The 16963-nt window shown below is 43.8% G+C and overlaps 1 protein-coding gene across 2 annotated transcripts in view; it reads left to right on the top strand.

Annotated features, from left to right (window-relative positions):
* Positions 1-16963, top strand: part of ELK3 (ETS transcription factor ELK3) — a 32793-nt gene that overhangs the window by 10379 nt on the left and 5451 nt on the right. Inside the window, exons 1-3 of one of the 2 annotated variants that reach the window (XM_042890321.1) lie at positions 6626-6724; positions 7262-7470; positions 15241-16035. In XM_042890321.1, the coding sequence (XP_042746255.1) occupies positions 7264-7470; positions 15241-16035 (1002 nt within the window). In that variant the 5' untranslated portion in view covers positions 6626-6724; positions 7262-7263. Of the gene's footprint in view, positions 1-6625; positions 6725-7261; positions 7471-15240; positions 16036-16963 lie in introns of those variants that run through there. The other variant, XM_042890320.1, reaches the window with a different exon arrangement.

Below are 16963 nucleotides of genomic sequence, written 5' to 3' on the forward strand. Positions count from 1 at the left end.
TCTTCTCTTCTCTTCTCTTCTCTTCTCTTCTCTTCTCTTCTCTTCTCTTCTCTTCTCTTCTCTTCTCTTCTCTTTTTTTTTTTAGAAACTAAAACGTAAAGGGAAAAAGTCAGCGTAGAGCATTTGTAAGGAGTTCAGACTTCCATACAAATATTAATCGTAGAGCAATGTGTAAAATATATATGGCTGAAGCAGCTAGAGGTAGCCTTACTCAGTGGTTTTACTCCCTAAACACATTATTTCATCTTTGATATGTGCCCTTGCAGAATTGAATTATTTTGGTAATTTCTAATGAAGTTTTTTAAAAGTCACTTAACTGCTTATAAATATTACCACATTTTAAAAATGAGAATAGATTAGCAACATCTCAATTTCTAATACTGAGAATTAGAAATTGAAAAAGAGAGTGGGCATGTTCTTTCACATGTTGTTGCAGTCCTCTCAAGGGTTAAAACGAACCTGAGACAGTTAGAAAAATAAAACCAGAGCTGCTATTACAAACTGGGACAGATGTAGGAGGCCAGGTTTCCTGTGGCCCATTTTCCAGTTTCCTGGCTGCAACCTGCAGAAATAAAGGAAGCTGAATGCGAACGTGAATGAGAACCTAACAATGCCCCACGTCGCACTGCTCCAAAAAATGTTCTGCTCGCCAGAATTAGGGTACAAAAGCAGTAAATGGATGCACAAAAAATATACACGCATTTCCTGGACTGGTTGAGAATGAAGAATTCGGCATTTGTTATGGAGAAATGCTGCGTGCTTGCAGGAGCACTGACTTCCCTGTGAGAGCAGTGTAAATGGAGGTGTGTGCCTGCTATAGCCGAGTGTAAGAAAAGGAGCTGGATCTTCCACAGCTGCTTTGGCTGCAGAAGGAAAAGGCTGTGTTTTTCAGACGTCAAGTGACATTCATTTCCGTGCCCTGAGTCTGCGTCTTAATCCTTTTCACATACACGTCTGATCACCAGCTCTCTGTGACTACCTAAAGTGCATAATGCTGGCTGACACCTTCCTCATTTAATTGATCCCCAACTGAATTTTTTCTGCCCCCAGGCTCCCCTTGCCCCCTCTCCCACCCATCCATCCCCCCTCTACCCCAAGTGCCGTGCCCTGCTTTATGGCTTGGAGCACCAGGTGTATTCTGCAAGCCCTCTGAAGTCCCAAGGAGCTGGTTATGATCCTCATGCTTGGAATGATCTCTGGTTTTAGGCTTCAGAGCTTGTTTGTATAGATTGTCCAGGATCAGCAGAATGTCTCTTAGGCCGCAGAGGAGCTAAATGTTGAGTGGGGATAAAGGATTTCAGTTAGGAGGCCTGGCATGTCTGGGGGGAATGAAGGACGAGTGTGCAGCTGTAAGGTGCTCTTTCTTCATGTGGAAGCTGAGGAACTGCGCAGGCATCCATAATGCTACAGGGCTGCTTTCTGGCTTCCTTGCCTTCATCTAGCTTTTCTTATGCAATAGTCTTACAAAACTTAATGCTTCAAAGAGCGTTCTGCTTATCTCACTGCTCATGTCATTAATCTGATAGGGAACTCCTTCTTTAGCTAGCTTTGTCTCTGAGCCTCCTGGTTTTCTGATGCCTGAAGATGGCTTGCATATTTGTTTAACTTTTTCCCAGTAGATAAATGACTTATTTTTGAAGCCTTAATGCCACCTTACTGGCATCTTATCCCATAGAATTTGATGTGTATTGTCATGGTCAGGAAGTAGCAACGCAGCCCATCAGCACGCACGTTTCTTTTGTATGTCTGAACCATTTCTAGTGTGACTTAGATAAAGTTTTCACTGTTCTTGCTGGTACTGGTAGAAGCCGGTCTCCTTACACTGAGCAGAGAGGCAGGCTTTGGCTTCCCTCGCTCCCACCTATCACTGTGTAGGAAAATGAGATCTTGGGTAGGATGCCCTGTGGATGCCTGCCCTTCAGGGAGGCCTTTCAGTGCTGACTTTGTTGCTGCTCCAAGTTCATGCATATCAGTCAGGAAACTGAGGAGTTTGTTTGAAACAAACAGGGGCAGTGTTGGCAGCACAGGTATCTCGAGTTGCCTTCTTCACACACCGGTCCTGAAGGTAACATCTGACACATGGAGGTAACGTTGTGTCACACTGGCGTGCAGTCGGTAGGATTCATACAGGGGTACATTGGAAAGCACGCACCTTAGGAATGCAGACAGGGTGTTAACATGGTTGGCTGTCACCGTTGCCTGAGAACTGGATTTTCAGACCTGAAACATCCTTTGGACGTTGTATGCACTTCCAAGTGTAATTCATTTCAGCTCAGCCTCTGATTTTGTTTGCATCAGTGATAGTGAAACGGATGACAAAGTAAAATTACCATACTATTACAAGTCCAGCGGATTTTGTTTCCTGAGCCTCAAATTCACTGTATAAATATTCAAAAAAGAGCAAAGTTGCAAAACCACGGTAAAAATAACATGAAGAAATAAATTCTGACTCTGTTGTCTATATGAGGTTAGTCTTTCCGTGGCACAGAATGTATGTTTCTGTTCCATAGGTTGCCTGTTTCATTCTGTACCATAAATGAACGCCACTAAATAACTGCTTTTTAAAAACTATTTTTCTTTTAGCCCATGTAAACTCAGTGTATAATTCCGTGTATTATTTTCTGCCCAGCATTCAAATCCTGTGCAGAGCACAGAAGTAAGAGGATTATTTATTGTTACATTTCAATACTAATAGTTGAATGAAATATGAAATATGAAATACATGCCTCATAGGAAGTGACCACATTCCTATACGCATTATGCATATTAAGGAGAAATACAGGATTCCTTTTCAATCAGTAGAAGTTCAAAAGAAGTAAAAAATATATAAATGATGCACAAAGTTTTCTGATGATTTCTGATTCTTCCCAGTTACAATTTATAATAGCTTAGTGGTTAAATTACATGGCCTGTAATGCTTCTTTCAGATAATTGTACTAATCCACCACTCAAATCGGGTGCATGTGCACTGTGGGGCCATGTTGTCCTCCTAGGGGGAGAATGAATAATTTGTGAAACCCCAAAATGGTGCCCAGAAAGAAAGGCGAGCTTCATATTGTGGTTGAGCTGATTGGAAATCAAGAATTTTGGACCATTTGAAGAAGAGGATGCGAGTTTCTATTAATCCCCTACAAATTGTTTTAGGGAATGAAAGCAGGGCACCAACATTAACACCAGTTTACCACCTACAAAGTAGTTCATTTGAAATGCCAAAGCCTCTTTTGTCATAATATTTAAGGTTTTACATCATCATTTATGCTGACCACAAAGTTTCCATTTAAGGTGGTTACAGCTGGGAATATTCAGTGCTCAGCACTTCAGAATTGATGGCATCAAGTTGGATGCTTGGAAGAAAAGGGGCATATGAGTAATGATCATCTGAAAATGTAATTCACCTGATTTGCTTCATGCAGGAATTATGCATATATAGTTGCTGTAAGCTTGTGAGCAATATGGGAAGCTTTACATAGGAACTCTGTGGCAGACAGGGGTTGGAGTGCATTGCTGCACAGAGCTCTTTTAATCTCATTTCAGTATGCACAAGCTTGGCTTGTATCCAAGAGCAGACTTATACAGGTACCAATTATGCACACAGATACCGAATTTTTAGGTGTGCAGGTTCTGTATGAAGTCTATTCAGAGCCATAAGCATGGAGACCTGACTCACAACTTTCACTGGGCAAAAGATAAGGCAAACAGGTTGGTGAGGAGCTGACTAAATTGATGCCCTGGATCATCTGGATGCACCTGGATTGCCCCCAGAGGTCATGCATGCTTCCCAGGTGGTTGAAGAACTGGTCAGGACCCACCTTTTCCTTTAACAATGGTTGCAGTCACCTTTTATAGATGTTGCTCATTGGAAGAAGCCTCTCCTTTGTTACCAGGATGGTAGCACTGAGTGGGTGCCTGTGTAGGATGTTCTGCTCACACAGCCTTGTGCTGATCCACCCACAGCTGAGTCATCCTGAGGCCCACACTTGGTGAATACAGAGGAATCCAAAACTGTTTACATTTGAAGAGGTGATAAGCATCGAAAAATAGGCTCATGATGGTAAGTGTAGTGCAGTGTTAGCTGTAGGTTACCCAGTGAGGTTATCTTCTTAGCCAGAGGTGAGTGGGGATGAGAGAATCTGCAGCAAAGTATGCTTTACTGTGAGATCAGTGCCACCTGAACTCTCTGAAGAGGCATGATTGCTGATCATCTGAAAGAAGATGTGATTAATAGTCTGGAAGGGAAGGATCGCATCTCTGAGGACTGTTCTGAGGAATGTCATGGAGGTGGAGCTGTTGGTGATTGTATAACTCTCCCATCTTTAATTTCCTCAGTAGCAAAAGAGCCTGGGCAGCGACAGGACAAGGGACGATGGACACAAGCTGGTACATGGGAAGTTCCATCTGATGCTCAGGAAGAGCCTCTTTCCAGTGAGGGTGACCGAGCGCTGGAACAGACTGCCCAGAGAGGTTGTGGAGGCTCCATCTCTGGAGATATTAAAGATCTGCCTGGATGCTTTCATGTGTAAAGTATTGTAGGGAACTTGCTTCAGTGGGGTGGTTGATGATCTCCAGAGGTCCCTACCATCCCCTTCCATTCTGTGACATTACTTACACAAGTCTGTAGCCTAGGACACTTGTAAGCATTTTTAAAAAAATTTTAAAGGAAGTTATTTACCACTACTAACAATTTTCTGGAGTAAAAAAAGTTCTGTTTATGATTTCTTGTTCAAGTAGGGCAATATGATTCAAGCTGAAATGATGCAAGTATCTCTGTATAATATATAGTGTATAGAAACTGATTGTTTTAGAGTCATGTGTCTGCATATACCTACCGTGTGTGGTAATGTACATATTTTTCATTAATATTTAAAGCTTTGTAATGTATGTGTGTGCCAGATGAATAGGGCCACTTTAATAATTATGACATTAGAGATGAATGATCTATAAAGAATGCACTTAACACTTGCACAGATGGTGTAATTTAGAAGAACTTAATACTAAAGGTTGTAAAGCAAATATGTAACTTCCAGGTATATTTCTAGCTGAATTCTAGCTGAATATATCTTTCTTGCCTTACCCTGGCTATAAAGTGATAAAAATAATTCAACAAAGCAAATGTAAACCCTTTGAAAGTGCCAAAGCAGCCATAAGAGGCAGTTTTGTTTCAAGAATACCTAACAGCCCTGTGAGGCTTTGCTATCTTGTGAAGGTGCTGTGAAGTTGTGTTACGCAGCTGGCTGTTGTAGATGTTTGTCCTTCTGTCATTCCCACTGCATTCTCAGTCATGTAGAGAAATGAGGCTTTTGTAAAGATAGTAACACCATAATTAATTCTGCAAAACCTTGTTTGGCCAGTGGAAATTGTTTGGAGCAAAACTCTGAATTCTGTTTTTCTGCAACACTGCGACCTTTTCGAGTATCTTTACCTTGTTTTTACCAAGTGAAGTGTATGTCATTTATTTTCCTTTTCAACTAGTGCGTGGTGAAGACAAGCATACAGCAGCATCTAGTGAGTTAGTGAGAGAAATAAAGGGTTTCTGTAGCTCTGGGCAGACTGAAGAGGGAAAGCAGTCCCCTGCTGCACTGCTGCCTGCAGGGATAGCTGGAGGTCTCCTGCCCTCTGGTGGTCAGCACACCAAAGGCAAGGTGAGGCAGGGATCCTGATATGTGAGGGTAATATACTGGGAACCAAAATGAACAGGGAGATTAAAAATCAAGAGTTTGTTTCGATAAAGACAAAAATAGCTGTTGTTACACAAAGTTAAGTAATAACTGACCCCATTCACAGCGGCGTGAATTGACCCAGTAGTGCTGGCATCTCTGAATCTGCATTAGTTAGAGATAATGTAGAGTCATAGGGTGGTTGGAAGGGACCTTAAATATCATCCGGTTCCAGTCCTCTGCCATGAGCAAGGACACCTCCCACCAAGGTCCCATCCACCCCGGCCTTGAGAACCTCCAGGGATGGGGAATCTACGACGTTCCAGTGCCTCACCACCCTTATAGTTAAGAACTTCGTCCTTATACTTGATCAGAACCTATCCTTTTTCTGTTTAAAACTGTTATTCCTTGTGCTATCACTGCTCTCTCTGACAAAGAGTCCCTCTCCAGCTTTGCTGTAGGCTCTTTAGGTGCTGGAAGGCCACAGTGAGGTCTCCTTGGAGTTTTCTATGCTTCAGGCTGAGCAACCCCAACTCTTTTAGCCTGTGTTCATAGGGGTACTCCAGCCCTCTGATCATGCTTATTGCTTTCCTCTGGACCCACTCGAACAAGTCCATGTCCTCCACATGCTGCAAGCCCCAGAGCTGAACAGTGTTCCCAGTAGGGCCTTATGATGGCAGAGTAGAGGAGGAGAATCAGCACCCCCCACATACCCAAATTGAAAGTCAGAAGCGGCCAAGAAAAAATGATTTAAGATAGTATTAAACGTGCTGAGGCTGCCAGTGTTGTTGAAAGTGAGGGGAAATATTTTCTAGCTCTGTAGTTCAAAAAGCCAGTTGCAGCTCTATCTTTATTGCAATAATAAGTTGTCTTCAGTGCTAAGAGGCTCAGGTTCAGGAGTATATGTGCCTGTGCTGAACTAGGATTTATTTATTCTTACATTTATTCTTCTCTTGCAGTGCCTGAAAAAAACTTTCATCATGCCTGCAGAATAGGTTGTAGCTTTAGAGCTGTTTAAATTGGCTGACAGGAACAGCAAGAACCATTTGAGGCACTGCAACAAGCAAAAGGTATAAAGGCTGTATGAAATAGGGAAGGTAGGCTGTGGTGGGAAGGGGAAGTGTGGTTTCTGGTCCTCAAAACAAAGGAACTTCTCCATTTTTTCCTCATCTTTCTGTTCTTCTTGGATGGGGGAACATCCAAGTTTAGTATACCTGTCATGACAGTAAGTAGCAGTTTTGCAGTTGCTTCCAGCATGGGTTATATAAAATCTGTTTTGTTTGTTGTACATTCCTTTCAAAGGTAGCTGCATGCACTATGGTGTAGACCTTGACTGAAGATGACCCTGTACCATCTAAACTAAGTGGGCAGTGCTTTGCTGAGTATTTGCTGTATTCTTATATGTCTCATCATAGCAGTGCAAAATATACCGAAACGGGAGTTTGAGACTTGCTGGTCTTATGGAAGTTTGGTTGTGAACAGTGTGGTTTCCTTTGCTAAATTATGTCAGATGATTCTTACCCAGAGCTTATCACTGAACTGAGTGTTGGCTGAAACACCTGCTCCCAGATGTTTTTCACACCGTTGCTCTCCTTTGTCCCTTGTAGGTATGGAGAGTGCAATCACACTGTGGCAGTTCCTTTTGCAGTTGCTGCTAGACCAGAAACATGAGCACCTGATTTGCTGGACGTCTAATGATGGCGAATTCAAGCTACTCAAGGCAGAAGAAGTGGCTAAGCTGTGGGGACTCAGAAAAAACAAAACTAATATGAACTATGACAAGCTGAGCCGAGCGCTCAGATACTATTATGACAAGGTAAATTTTGTTCTTCTCATGCAGACTAAGAAAGTAGAAACACTACCGTTTAACATTTCAACCCTGTTGTGGATACTTTTTAAAGTTCTCCCAATTAGTTTTTACAGCAGACACTACTTCCAGAGGCAATTGTGGAGGTAAGAAGGCAGCCAAGATGGACAGGAAAGCACTGCATGCCCATTTCTGGGGGCAGGGGTGGGGCGAGGTTTTGATTTAGGCTTACGCTTACTGATGCTTTTGTATGCTTCTGTGTTTGGCTACCTGATATTTTCTGTAGCTTTTGACAATAATAAAATAACTGTTGATAACAGAGAGCTGTTTGATTATTGGAGCCTGCACAGGATCTTCAGAATGCAGGGAGGTGGTAGAAAGCAGTGATGCTCCAGTGCAGCAGGTAGTGGCAGCTATGCCAGCAGGTACCCCCTATGCTAGAGCAAGGAAAGAACACACAGACAACCCAACAGCATAGAGGGTGGGCATGAGTTTTCAAAGTTTTTGTGGGACACAACTTTTGGAACCTGGATGCTGTTGGCCTTTGCTTTAACTTGCTTGAGCTTCGTAGTAGATTTTCTTTTTTTATAATTGTATTGGATCATAATGCTAATGTGGGAACACAGCATTGAAAAACATTTAGAAATATTTTGACAGAGCAGCATTACCTTGCAAGAATCTCTGTGTAGCTCATCAGTTGTTAATGCTAAGCATTTCCAAGGGTTGGGAATTTTTCCACTATATTATTTTAGGATACAATCCACATTAGCTTCCGCAGTAGTCAATCTTATATGTTGTTGTTATTTAATTAGCATTAATATATGTGAATGAGCAGTGATGTGTTTAACTGGATGAAAGTGCAGAGTAAGAGTAGCAAACAGACAAGCAACCGATCAGATGGTGGGTGTCAGAGCAGGGCAGCGTTTGGGTATATGTGCCAGGTAGCAGTTTCATGCTGAGCTCATTACAGTTGAAGACTATGCTTGCAGTAGGATGTTAGATTTACTCTGACTTGTGAATTTATCTTCAGGATATCTGAACTCAAAATAATGGGGTGTATGCTTTATTGTCTAATTTATTTGCCCTTGCAGAACCTGTTGAATTTTGCCCCTTCTTCATGCTGACAAAAAGGCTCAGAAATACATCTGTGGAGGTTTGATAGAACTAATCAGGCCCTAAGGAGTCAGCATTGTTCTGGCAGCAACCTCGTAACTGGCAAGCTGTGTTTATTTGCCCCTCTCAGAAGCTGGTGACAGATGGGTGGTGTAGGCACGTCCATTTTCAACCTGTTTTTAAGAAACTGAAATCTGGAAGAAAAACTTGACCATACTAATCTGGAAGTATTTAGATCAACCAGCTTGCTTCTGATTTTCAGGGATTGTGACCATGCTTGTAATCTAGAAGAAGTCAGTAGAGGGTACTGTTGGCTGGCACGTGTGAAAATCAAACTTGTGCAGAATAGTGGGAGTTGGTAAGATGACTCTCACTCTCTTGAAACCATCCTTCACTTGGACATTTAGTCCTTGGTCTTATTCTTTGACAGCAGCATGGTGGCAACAGAATGCAAAGATGAGAACAGGGAATAAGCAGAATTTGTGTTAGATTGCTGCAACAGAAAGATGTTTGAAGGCAGTCTGAGATGTGGCAGGGTAATAAAAAGACAGAGTTACAGAGCACAACTTTTGAGCTGCTAAAATAGCTAGCATATTCACCTTATGCAATTTCAGATTTTACCAAATTCAAGGAGTTCACAAATTGTTTCCAACCTTTTTTGGATGACATTTTATTGTTTCTATTAATATTAAATCATTTTGGAATTATTTCCCCTTAAATGGATGCTTTTAGTAATATGTCTGAATTTTTTGTTTTGACTGTTCCTTGTTATTCTTGAAGATTACATTAAAAAGAAGAACCATTAGAATTTTGTGTATTAGAAAGGAATACTTCACAGCCATGCTTAGTGGTCTGTTCCCATCTTGGTTTAGAGAAAGGACAGTGAGGTGAGATTATATGGTGAGTTAAACTGATGCTCAACACAGTTATGGCATGTGTGCTACCTGCACATGGTAGGGGAGCTTGATGCTGCAGGACTGAACTCGGAATACTGTTCTCATGCATTATTTGTAGTGCACTAAATCTTGGAGGCACAGTGTGACTGGGCAGCCAGTCCAACACAGCAACCAAAACCCATGTTGATTGCAAATTAACTTTGTGCAATTTTCTGACCAGCCTTTTTGTTCCTCACATTGGAATTTGAAAGACTGTATGAAACTGTAGGAATTTTTTAGATGCAGATTTAGAGCTCTAAGTATTACAGTAAAATGTTTTTAGTATTCTGTCTGCCAGAAGTCGGATTTTTCCACTTAACATCTTTCAAAGGTGGCCTGGCTTAGAAGGCACAAAGGGATTCAGAGGACACCGCAGCGGCTGTTCCAAGCAGCTGCTATGATGAATTCCCCTTCACAAAGTGCTAAAAAGGCTTCTGCTCAGCATGGGGAAATTCGCTTCACTATTTGACTCCAGCCTCTCCAATTATAAACTTAACTGGGATCAGTGGGGACAGAGAGCCTGCTGGTGGATGAGCAGCACATGCAAAGTACAAATACACCATTATTGACTGAGCAGGCACTGCTTGAAAATAGGGGACAAGATATTTGTAGCACTCGTCCTCTAAGATCTCTCTGATCTCTTCAAATCAAAGGAATGTAATGGCTCTTTACTTGAGCCTCCCTTTCTCCTTATTCTGTTTCTGGTTGCTTGCTTGCTGCCACCCCCTTCATGCACACACCTTTGTCATCTCTACTGTCTCCACTACTCACCATCTGCCAGAGAAGTGGCTGTATGGTCTTCAGCATGGTATGGTTGTTGCTCACTGTTCTTACTGCTGCTTTCTTGACCTATGTGCTCTCCTCCATTTGCTAATTTTATCTAGGTGTAGCACAGGGATTTGGGCCATTTTTTTCAGTTCTGCAGCCCAGTGGAGTTCATAGCTCCTTGGCGGAGAGAAGGATAAGCTATTCTTTCTCCATATATTATGGCCTTGTGTATCTACAGGGTCTTCTCCACCTTGAACTCCAATGATGTGGCAGCATGTGAGTTTGAGGCAAGTGCATTGATCTTTGAGAGGTGATGGTGGCCCATGGGCTGGGCCTTCCTTCCTTGGGCCACCCTCTGCTGCTGTATGCGGCTGACACCAAGTGAGTTTGTCTTTGAAATTATTCGCTGTGGAGAAATAAAAGCTGATCACTGGATAAGTGGGGGTTTATAAGCTCTGCCACTGTGCTTGGGGGGAACGCTCGCTTGTTAAAATTCATCATCTGATTCATCTGAAGTTAAAAGTAAATTAATTCCAGTGCTGGAGAAAAATAACACAATTAGGGCAAGTTCCTTAGCTTGGCTTTGAAGCAGATGATGTGCTGTTGAGGCTGATGGCTGGGTTTATGTTAAATTCACATATAAAGCACCCCAGGAAATGTATGGTGTGGCATGTCTCCGTTTGCTGCTGAGATTCTGGTTGCTAAAGGTTTGTAGATAATCTGAAGACTTTCCATTTCCTGCTTCATTTGTTACCCAAATTTGCCTTCACTCTTTGTGTTTAATGCATTTCCTGTGTTGCCTTAACAGAGCAATACACAGATGACAAATAGCACTAAGGGAAGGAATCCTGCACAACCTACAATCTGAGCATCTTCAGTTCCCAAGCAGAGTACTTTTTCTTGGTGTTCAGAAACAAAATCCCAATTTAAGAAGGATTAGTACTTTTATTATTGTTGAAGTTGCCCAGTTGCTTTCTTATTTGCTGATAACTGAAATGATGGATACTTTTTGGGATTCTCTATAGAGGTTTCCAGACTGCTAAAGTTCCCAATGAATATTTCAAGATGACACCATGTGATAAAAGTTTTGAGGGACAAATCCAGGGAACTGCATCCAGATATCCACATCAATAGGATGTTAGAGTTGTGGAAGTCACGTCTTCAGAAGTTAGGCAATGCAGAAGTCATAGTTCCCTGCATAATGTTTGCATGAGTTATGCTGCTTTAATTACACAATCGTATACCATTGCAACAAGCAACTATTCAATATTTTTGAGTCCTCTCTGAAGAGCATGTGCCCTGAGGCTTTACTCAGTGACTGCTATTCAGTCTGTCTTCTGAAGACAGAATAAATCATTTTAACTTCAGTTACTGGCTGCCCTCTTTTTAGATATAGAAGGCAGCACAATGTGTAGTACATAAATAACATGCATTCTTGTTTGTGCTTGCTGCAGCAGAGGGGACAGTGCTTCTCAGGTACTCAGAGGCTTCTGAGGTGCCCTCAGCCCTCCCTTCCTGCCTGTAAGAACACGTCAGACCCCATACCCTGGTTACCAGTTCTGGTATTTAATGCCCAAGTGTGTGTGGCAGTGTGGAACAATTCTCTTGGGAAAAGGTCCATTGCTTGGTCTGCTTCCAAAATTTCAGGATATAGAGTGAGAGCAGAAATTATTATTCTGCTTTTGTTGAAGTCTTGAGTTTTATTCATGGAAAGATGGCAGTGAAACTATAGCAGTATGATGGCACTAGGTTACCAGCTGTATGCTTTGTAGTGGTACAGGTGAGAGGGGTCTTAAGGAAGTATTTGAAGGAGCATTAGGAAGTAGCTTTTTGGAGAATTAAAAAGAGCTCCTTTTGAGAGTGGCGGGTGGAAGTCAAGTAATACTTTATCTGAAATAGCATAAAAGTAGTTAGTTGATGCTGTCCTTCCTGAAAGATGAGAGTAAAGAGTATGGCACTGAGATAATGGGTAGAGGAGAAAACCCAAGAAACTCCCAAAAAACAGTGGTGAACGGTGGCCTGGCCAAAGCCGGCTGGCAAGAGAGTGGTCTGTGTGTCCCTGGTGGAGGTGGGTGAGGAAGGGCGGATGTCCAGCTGCTAAGAGCCTTGCTCTGCCAAAGGTCAGAACAGGTGCATGATTTAGTAATACCTGTGCCTCTGTCACAAACTTTACAGAATTTGGCATGTACACATGCAGCATAATAAGCACAAAGGCATGAAGTGTGATGTTAACAGTCTGCCTGCCTGCACGTGCTGATGTCCTGTGTTTTGGAGCGTTTCAGCCACAGCTGCCTTCTGCCAGCTTACATTCTTCAGACATGGGAGTGTGAATATTTCCTCCTGCCTTGTTTTTGTAAAGGTCACAGTAATTTTGCCATTTGGAAAGAGGAGGCGATTATTTCATCTGCAGGTTCTGGTAGAATCCTATTCAAGTGGAAGACAGGGTGGAGAACTCACAGCCAAAGTGTTGCCGTGGATGTTGCATCCCTGGATACTCTCAGAGCTTGGGAACTTGCCACACGTTAAAGTGGGAACTAAGTGCAGCAGCTACAGATCTTGGCCCTTCTTTCCCAGGCAGGGTCCTTTCAGTGCCTAGGGGCAAGTTCATCCCATTCTGCCACAGGTTTGGGGATTCTAGGCACCCTGATTATAGGTGTTTATAGGGAAAAGTGTCCCAGTCTGTCTTCGTGTCCCTTGACCTCCTTAGTCTGAAGTTCTGCTGGGAAGCAGGTCTCTGTTCCAGCTGATGCTCCAAGTGGCTCCTGCATACTTGAGAGCTAACAGGCTTGAGCCAAGCTGCTAAAATCCTGATGTTGTGTTGAGAGATAGTTACACCTTAGCTCTAAATGACTCGATCAGGAAGTGTGGACATAAGTCAGTGTAAAAACTTCAGCCACATTACAGCTTGGTTTCAGGTGCAGGAGGAGCCATGCCACCAATCCTTTGGCATCCAGCTCACCTGGTCTGTGGAGGAGGACAATCCCTATCCCTCCAGGTTGGAGCACGTGGGGCCCACCTGCTCTGAACTGGTCTTTAGAATGCTGTGGGCAGAGTGCCCGAAGCGCTGTGGTGCAGATATGCCTGAGCTCCCAACACACTGGTGGGGGCAGTGCAGCCATCAGGCAGCAGCACCCAGCTGGCATCGGAGCCTTCAAAGAGCGGTGTGATGCCAGGTAGGATACCTAAAAAATCCAACCAATGGCACAAAGGGGCAGGAGGAGCACGTACACCCACTGGCCTGCCACTGAGAGGCCTATTCTGCCTGCAGAAGCAGTCAGTATCAGGAAACCTCCTTTGCTCTTTGAAACTGAGCCCTGCTTGTCATGGTGCCTGTCGCTGTCCTCCCTGGTTGGAACCATCTTCTGCAGCTCAGAATAATTCTGACAGATCACCAAAGTGATGTAAAAATAAGCTGCTTCTTAACCTTCACATCAGTCGTTCATCAAAAAATGCTTGAAGTGACAGCGTCATTTGAGAGGCAGTTAATTAATTTGTGTCCTTATTTTCTCTTAAATGCTGATGGAGATTTCCTGGGGCTCTTCATTTGAGAGAAGCCTGCAAAGTGCTCGAGGGGCCTACACTTGAATCCTTTTCATCTGCAGCCATCATTAAGTAGGCTTGCTGCAGGCATATGGAGACAGAGGAGCTGCACTCAGAGACCTTCTGAAAATATGTTTAATAATGATGGAGGATATATAAACTCTTCAACTCATTTGGCTGCCTTTTATAGCAGTGGTTCCCTGCTTTAAGTCTGCGTCCATCTACAAGTTGCTCTGGTGCTTGGTGGAACAATAACTCTTAAGAGGAGAGATTATTTTGAACTAAAATGTATATATTAAAAGAAAGAGACAAACCAAAATCCAGTTGGGATGTTTCTTCTCATGTGTGAATAGTTAGAAGGTTCTGTGTTTATGATAGTATGTAAATGAAACGGTACAGAAGAAGTGCATTCATCTGATGTTTCACCTAATTAACAGAAAAATCTAGGCCAAGGCCAAAGTCATGGGAATTAAAGGTACGCAGATATATTCCATGGGCTAAATATACGTCCTGAACTTTAGGACTGCAAAAATAGGCACTGAGGGATCAGCCAGGTGGGCAGAACATGCGTTCAGCTCGGCCTGGGAGAGAGCAGCTCTGTGCTTCCAGCCTGAGCTTGCCAAAGTTGGTTCTCCTCCTGCACCGTGCATCCGTGCTGCAAACTTGAGAAGAAACTTTCTCTGTGCTGCAGCTCTGAGCTGGGGAGCAGATCTCTTCCTGAGATTCATTTTGTATTCAAGAAGGTGTCTGAATGAAGTGCCAGCCAAGGAACGTTTAGATGTGGTACTGAGGGACGTGATTCGTGGGGAAATACTGGTGGTAGGTGGACAGTTGGACTGGATGGTGTTGGAGGTCTTTTCCAACCTTAGTGATTCTGTGACCCAATACAGAAGTGCGTACTCCTCTCTCCCCAGATCAACCCTGCTTTTGTGGCAGAAAAAAGATGTTGTTCAGGCTCTGTGAGCACCCAGGATTGAGCCCTGTCCATATATAAATAGGGAGGATGCTTATGTTCCTTTTTTTTTTTTTTTTAAAATGAATGTGTGTTTTCTCAACTGTTCTGAGAATCTGTGCCTGAATGAAAAACAAATAGCATTTTAGGAATAATGTAAATGTTCACATTCCCTTGTGTATAGCAGGGCAGGTCTGGTTGTAGAGTGCAGGCAGGAGGGGCTGCAGGCGTGTGCCCCACAACAGGATCACTGCCTGGGGAGAGTTTTTAAGAGGAGGCTTCCAGACAAACCCTCTACCAGGGGCTTCAGGAAAAGTGAGATCACTTGAAATCTCAAGAAATAGTGCCCTTTGTTTCTCTGAAGGCCCTGAGCGGGTGGAGGAAGCCTCAGTGCTCCTTTGCTCTTTGTGTTTGCTGTACTCCGTGCCTCCATGATACTGATCTTCCTAGCGTCTGCTTTTGTATTTGCAGAACATCATCAAGAAGGTGATTGGACAAAAATTTGTGTACAAGTTTGTGTCCTTCCCTGACATTTTAAAGATGGATCCACACGCCGTGGAAATCAGCAGAGAGAGCCTTTTGCTGCAGGACAGCGACTGTAAGATGGCCGCCGAGAGCAGGGACGTGCACAAGCACAGCTTGTCGGCTCTGAAGAGCACAAGCCGCAACGAGTACATCCACTCCGGCCTGTACTCCTCCTTCACCATCAACTCTCTGCAGAACCAGCCAGACCCTTACAAGCCAATCAAAACAGAAAAACCGGAGGAGAAGTCGGAAGGAAGCACGCCGGTCGAGGAAGTGCGGACTGTTATAAGATTTGTGACAAACAAAACAGACAAACAAGTCATGAGGCCCATGGTGTCATTGCCTTCCACCTCCGAAACAGCAGCTGCTTCTGCTTTTCTCAGCTCACCCGTATCAGCCAAAATCTCTTCCTTAATGCTACCCAACAGTGCCAGCATCTCATCTCCATCATCATCCTCCTCCAGGTCGCCGTCGCTGTCTCCCACCTCACCCCTCCCCTCTGAGCACAGGAGCCTCTTCTTTGAGTCCAGTTGCCACGACTCAGATTCCCTCGAGCCGCTGAACCTCTCCTCGGGCTCCAAGGCGAAGTCGCCATCTCTTCCCCCAAAAGCTAAGAAACCCAAAGGCTTGGAAATCTCAGCCCCACCTATGGTTCTTTCCAGCACCGATATCGGTTCCATTGCCCTCAACAGCCCTGCTCTTCCTTCGGGATCTCTGACTCCAGCTTTCTTCACTGCACAGGTATGGCTGGCCAGCCTCACGTGCTCTTTCCATAGCCAGCTCTCTCTCAGTTTGGCCAAGGGTTTTAGTGCTCGGGGCATGTTGTCAGCCACTGCCAGAGCGATGTGAGGAGAGAGGGTTCCTTGTGGCACTGCACCGCTGGGGTTTCCATGTGGTTGTGGGGAGAATGAAAGAAAGGGAGGACAGGGTTCTTGTAGGTTGGAAACTGAGCATAGGTACTGTGAGGTGCTTGGTCAGAGCTCTGTGCTAGGTGTTGCAGCCCTTGAAATTGTGATATTAGGTTTCAAACAGGGAGTAAGTAAAAAATCTGGTGGATGTCCCACCAGACCAGGCTGTAGGGGCTCTGAGGACCCTGATCAGCTGTAAGTGTCCCTGCTCACTGCAGGGGTGTAGGACCAGATGGCCCTTAAGAGTCCCAACTCAAACAGTTTTATAATTCTGATTGGTGTCTACGACAGGCTTTTAAGCCAGCTTTGATTTGCAAAGTTTTGCAGGTCCAGAAAGTACTTGGCGGAGCTCCCTTTCAGTACAGACCTGAATAACTGGTAGGTTCTTCTGTTCTCTATAAAATAACTGCCAGTTAATCACATCTCTGTGGTAATGTCGATGTACAGTTCTGATTTTTAAGCAAGTCTGTGGAAAAAAATCTATTTATTCAGAGGTTAAGAGAAAAAATCACGTAACAGAAAATGATCCAATGTGTTCATCGGTGAGTTTTGTTCCGTGCTGCCACTGCATCAAAAAAATCCTGGAAGGGAAAAAAAAATATTGAAGAAAGTTGGTGCAAACACTGGCATTGAATGAGACAGTTCAACCAGTCATCTGTCGGGGATCAAACCGTGCCCAGAGGGACCCGCAGGCCTTCCCATGAGGCACGGCCCAGCTGGGATGCCCAGGGCACGTGCTGTGCCTGCTCAGCTTGGAGTCC

The sequence above is a fragment of the Lagopus leucura genome, unplaced genomic scaffold (genome assembly GCF_019238085.1).
Source record: "Lagopus leucura isolate 7727_CA_CO unplaced genomic scaffold, USGS_WTPT01 Super-Scaffold_100159, whole genome shotgun sequence".
Lineage (NCBI taxonomy): Eukaryota > Metazoa > Chordata > Aves > Galliformes > Phasianidae > Lagopus > Lagopus leucura.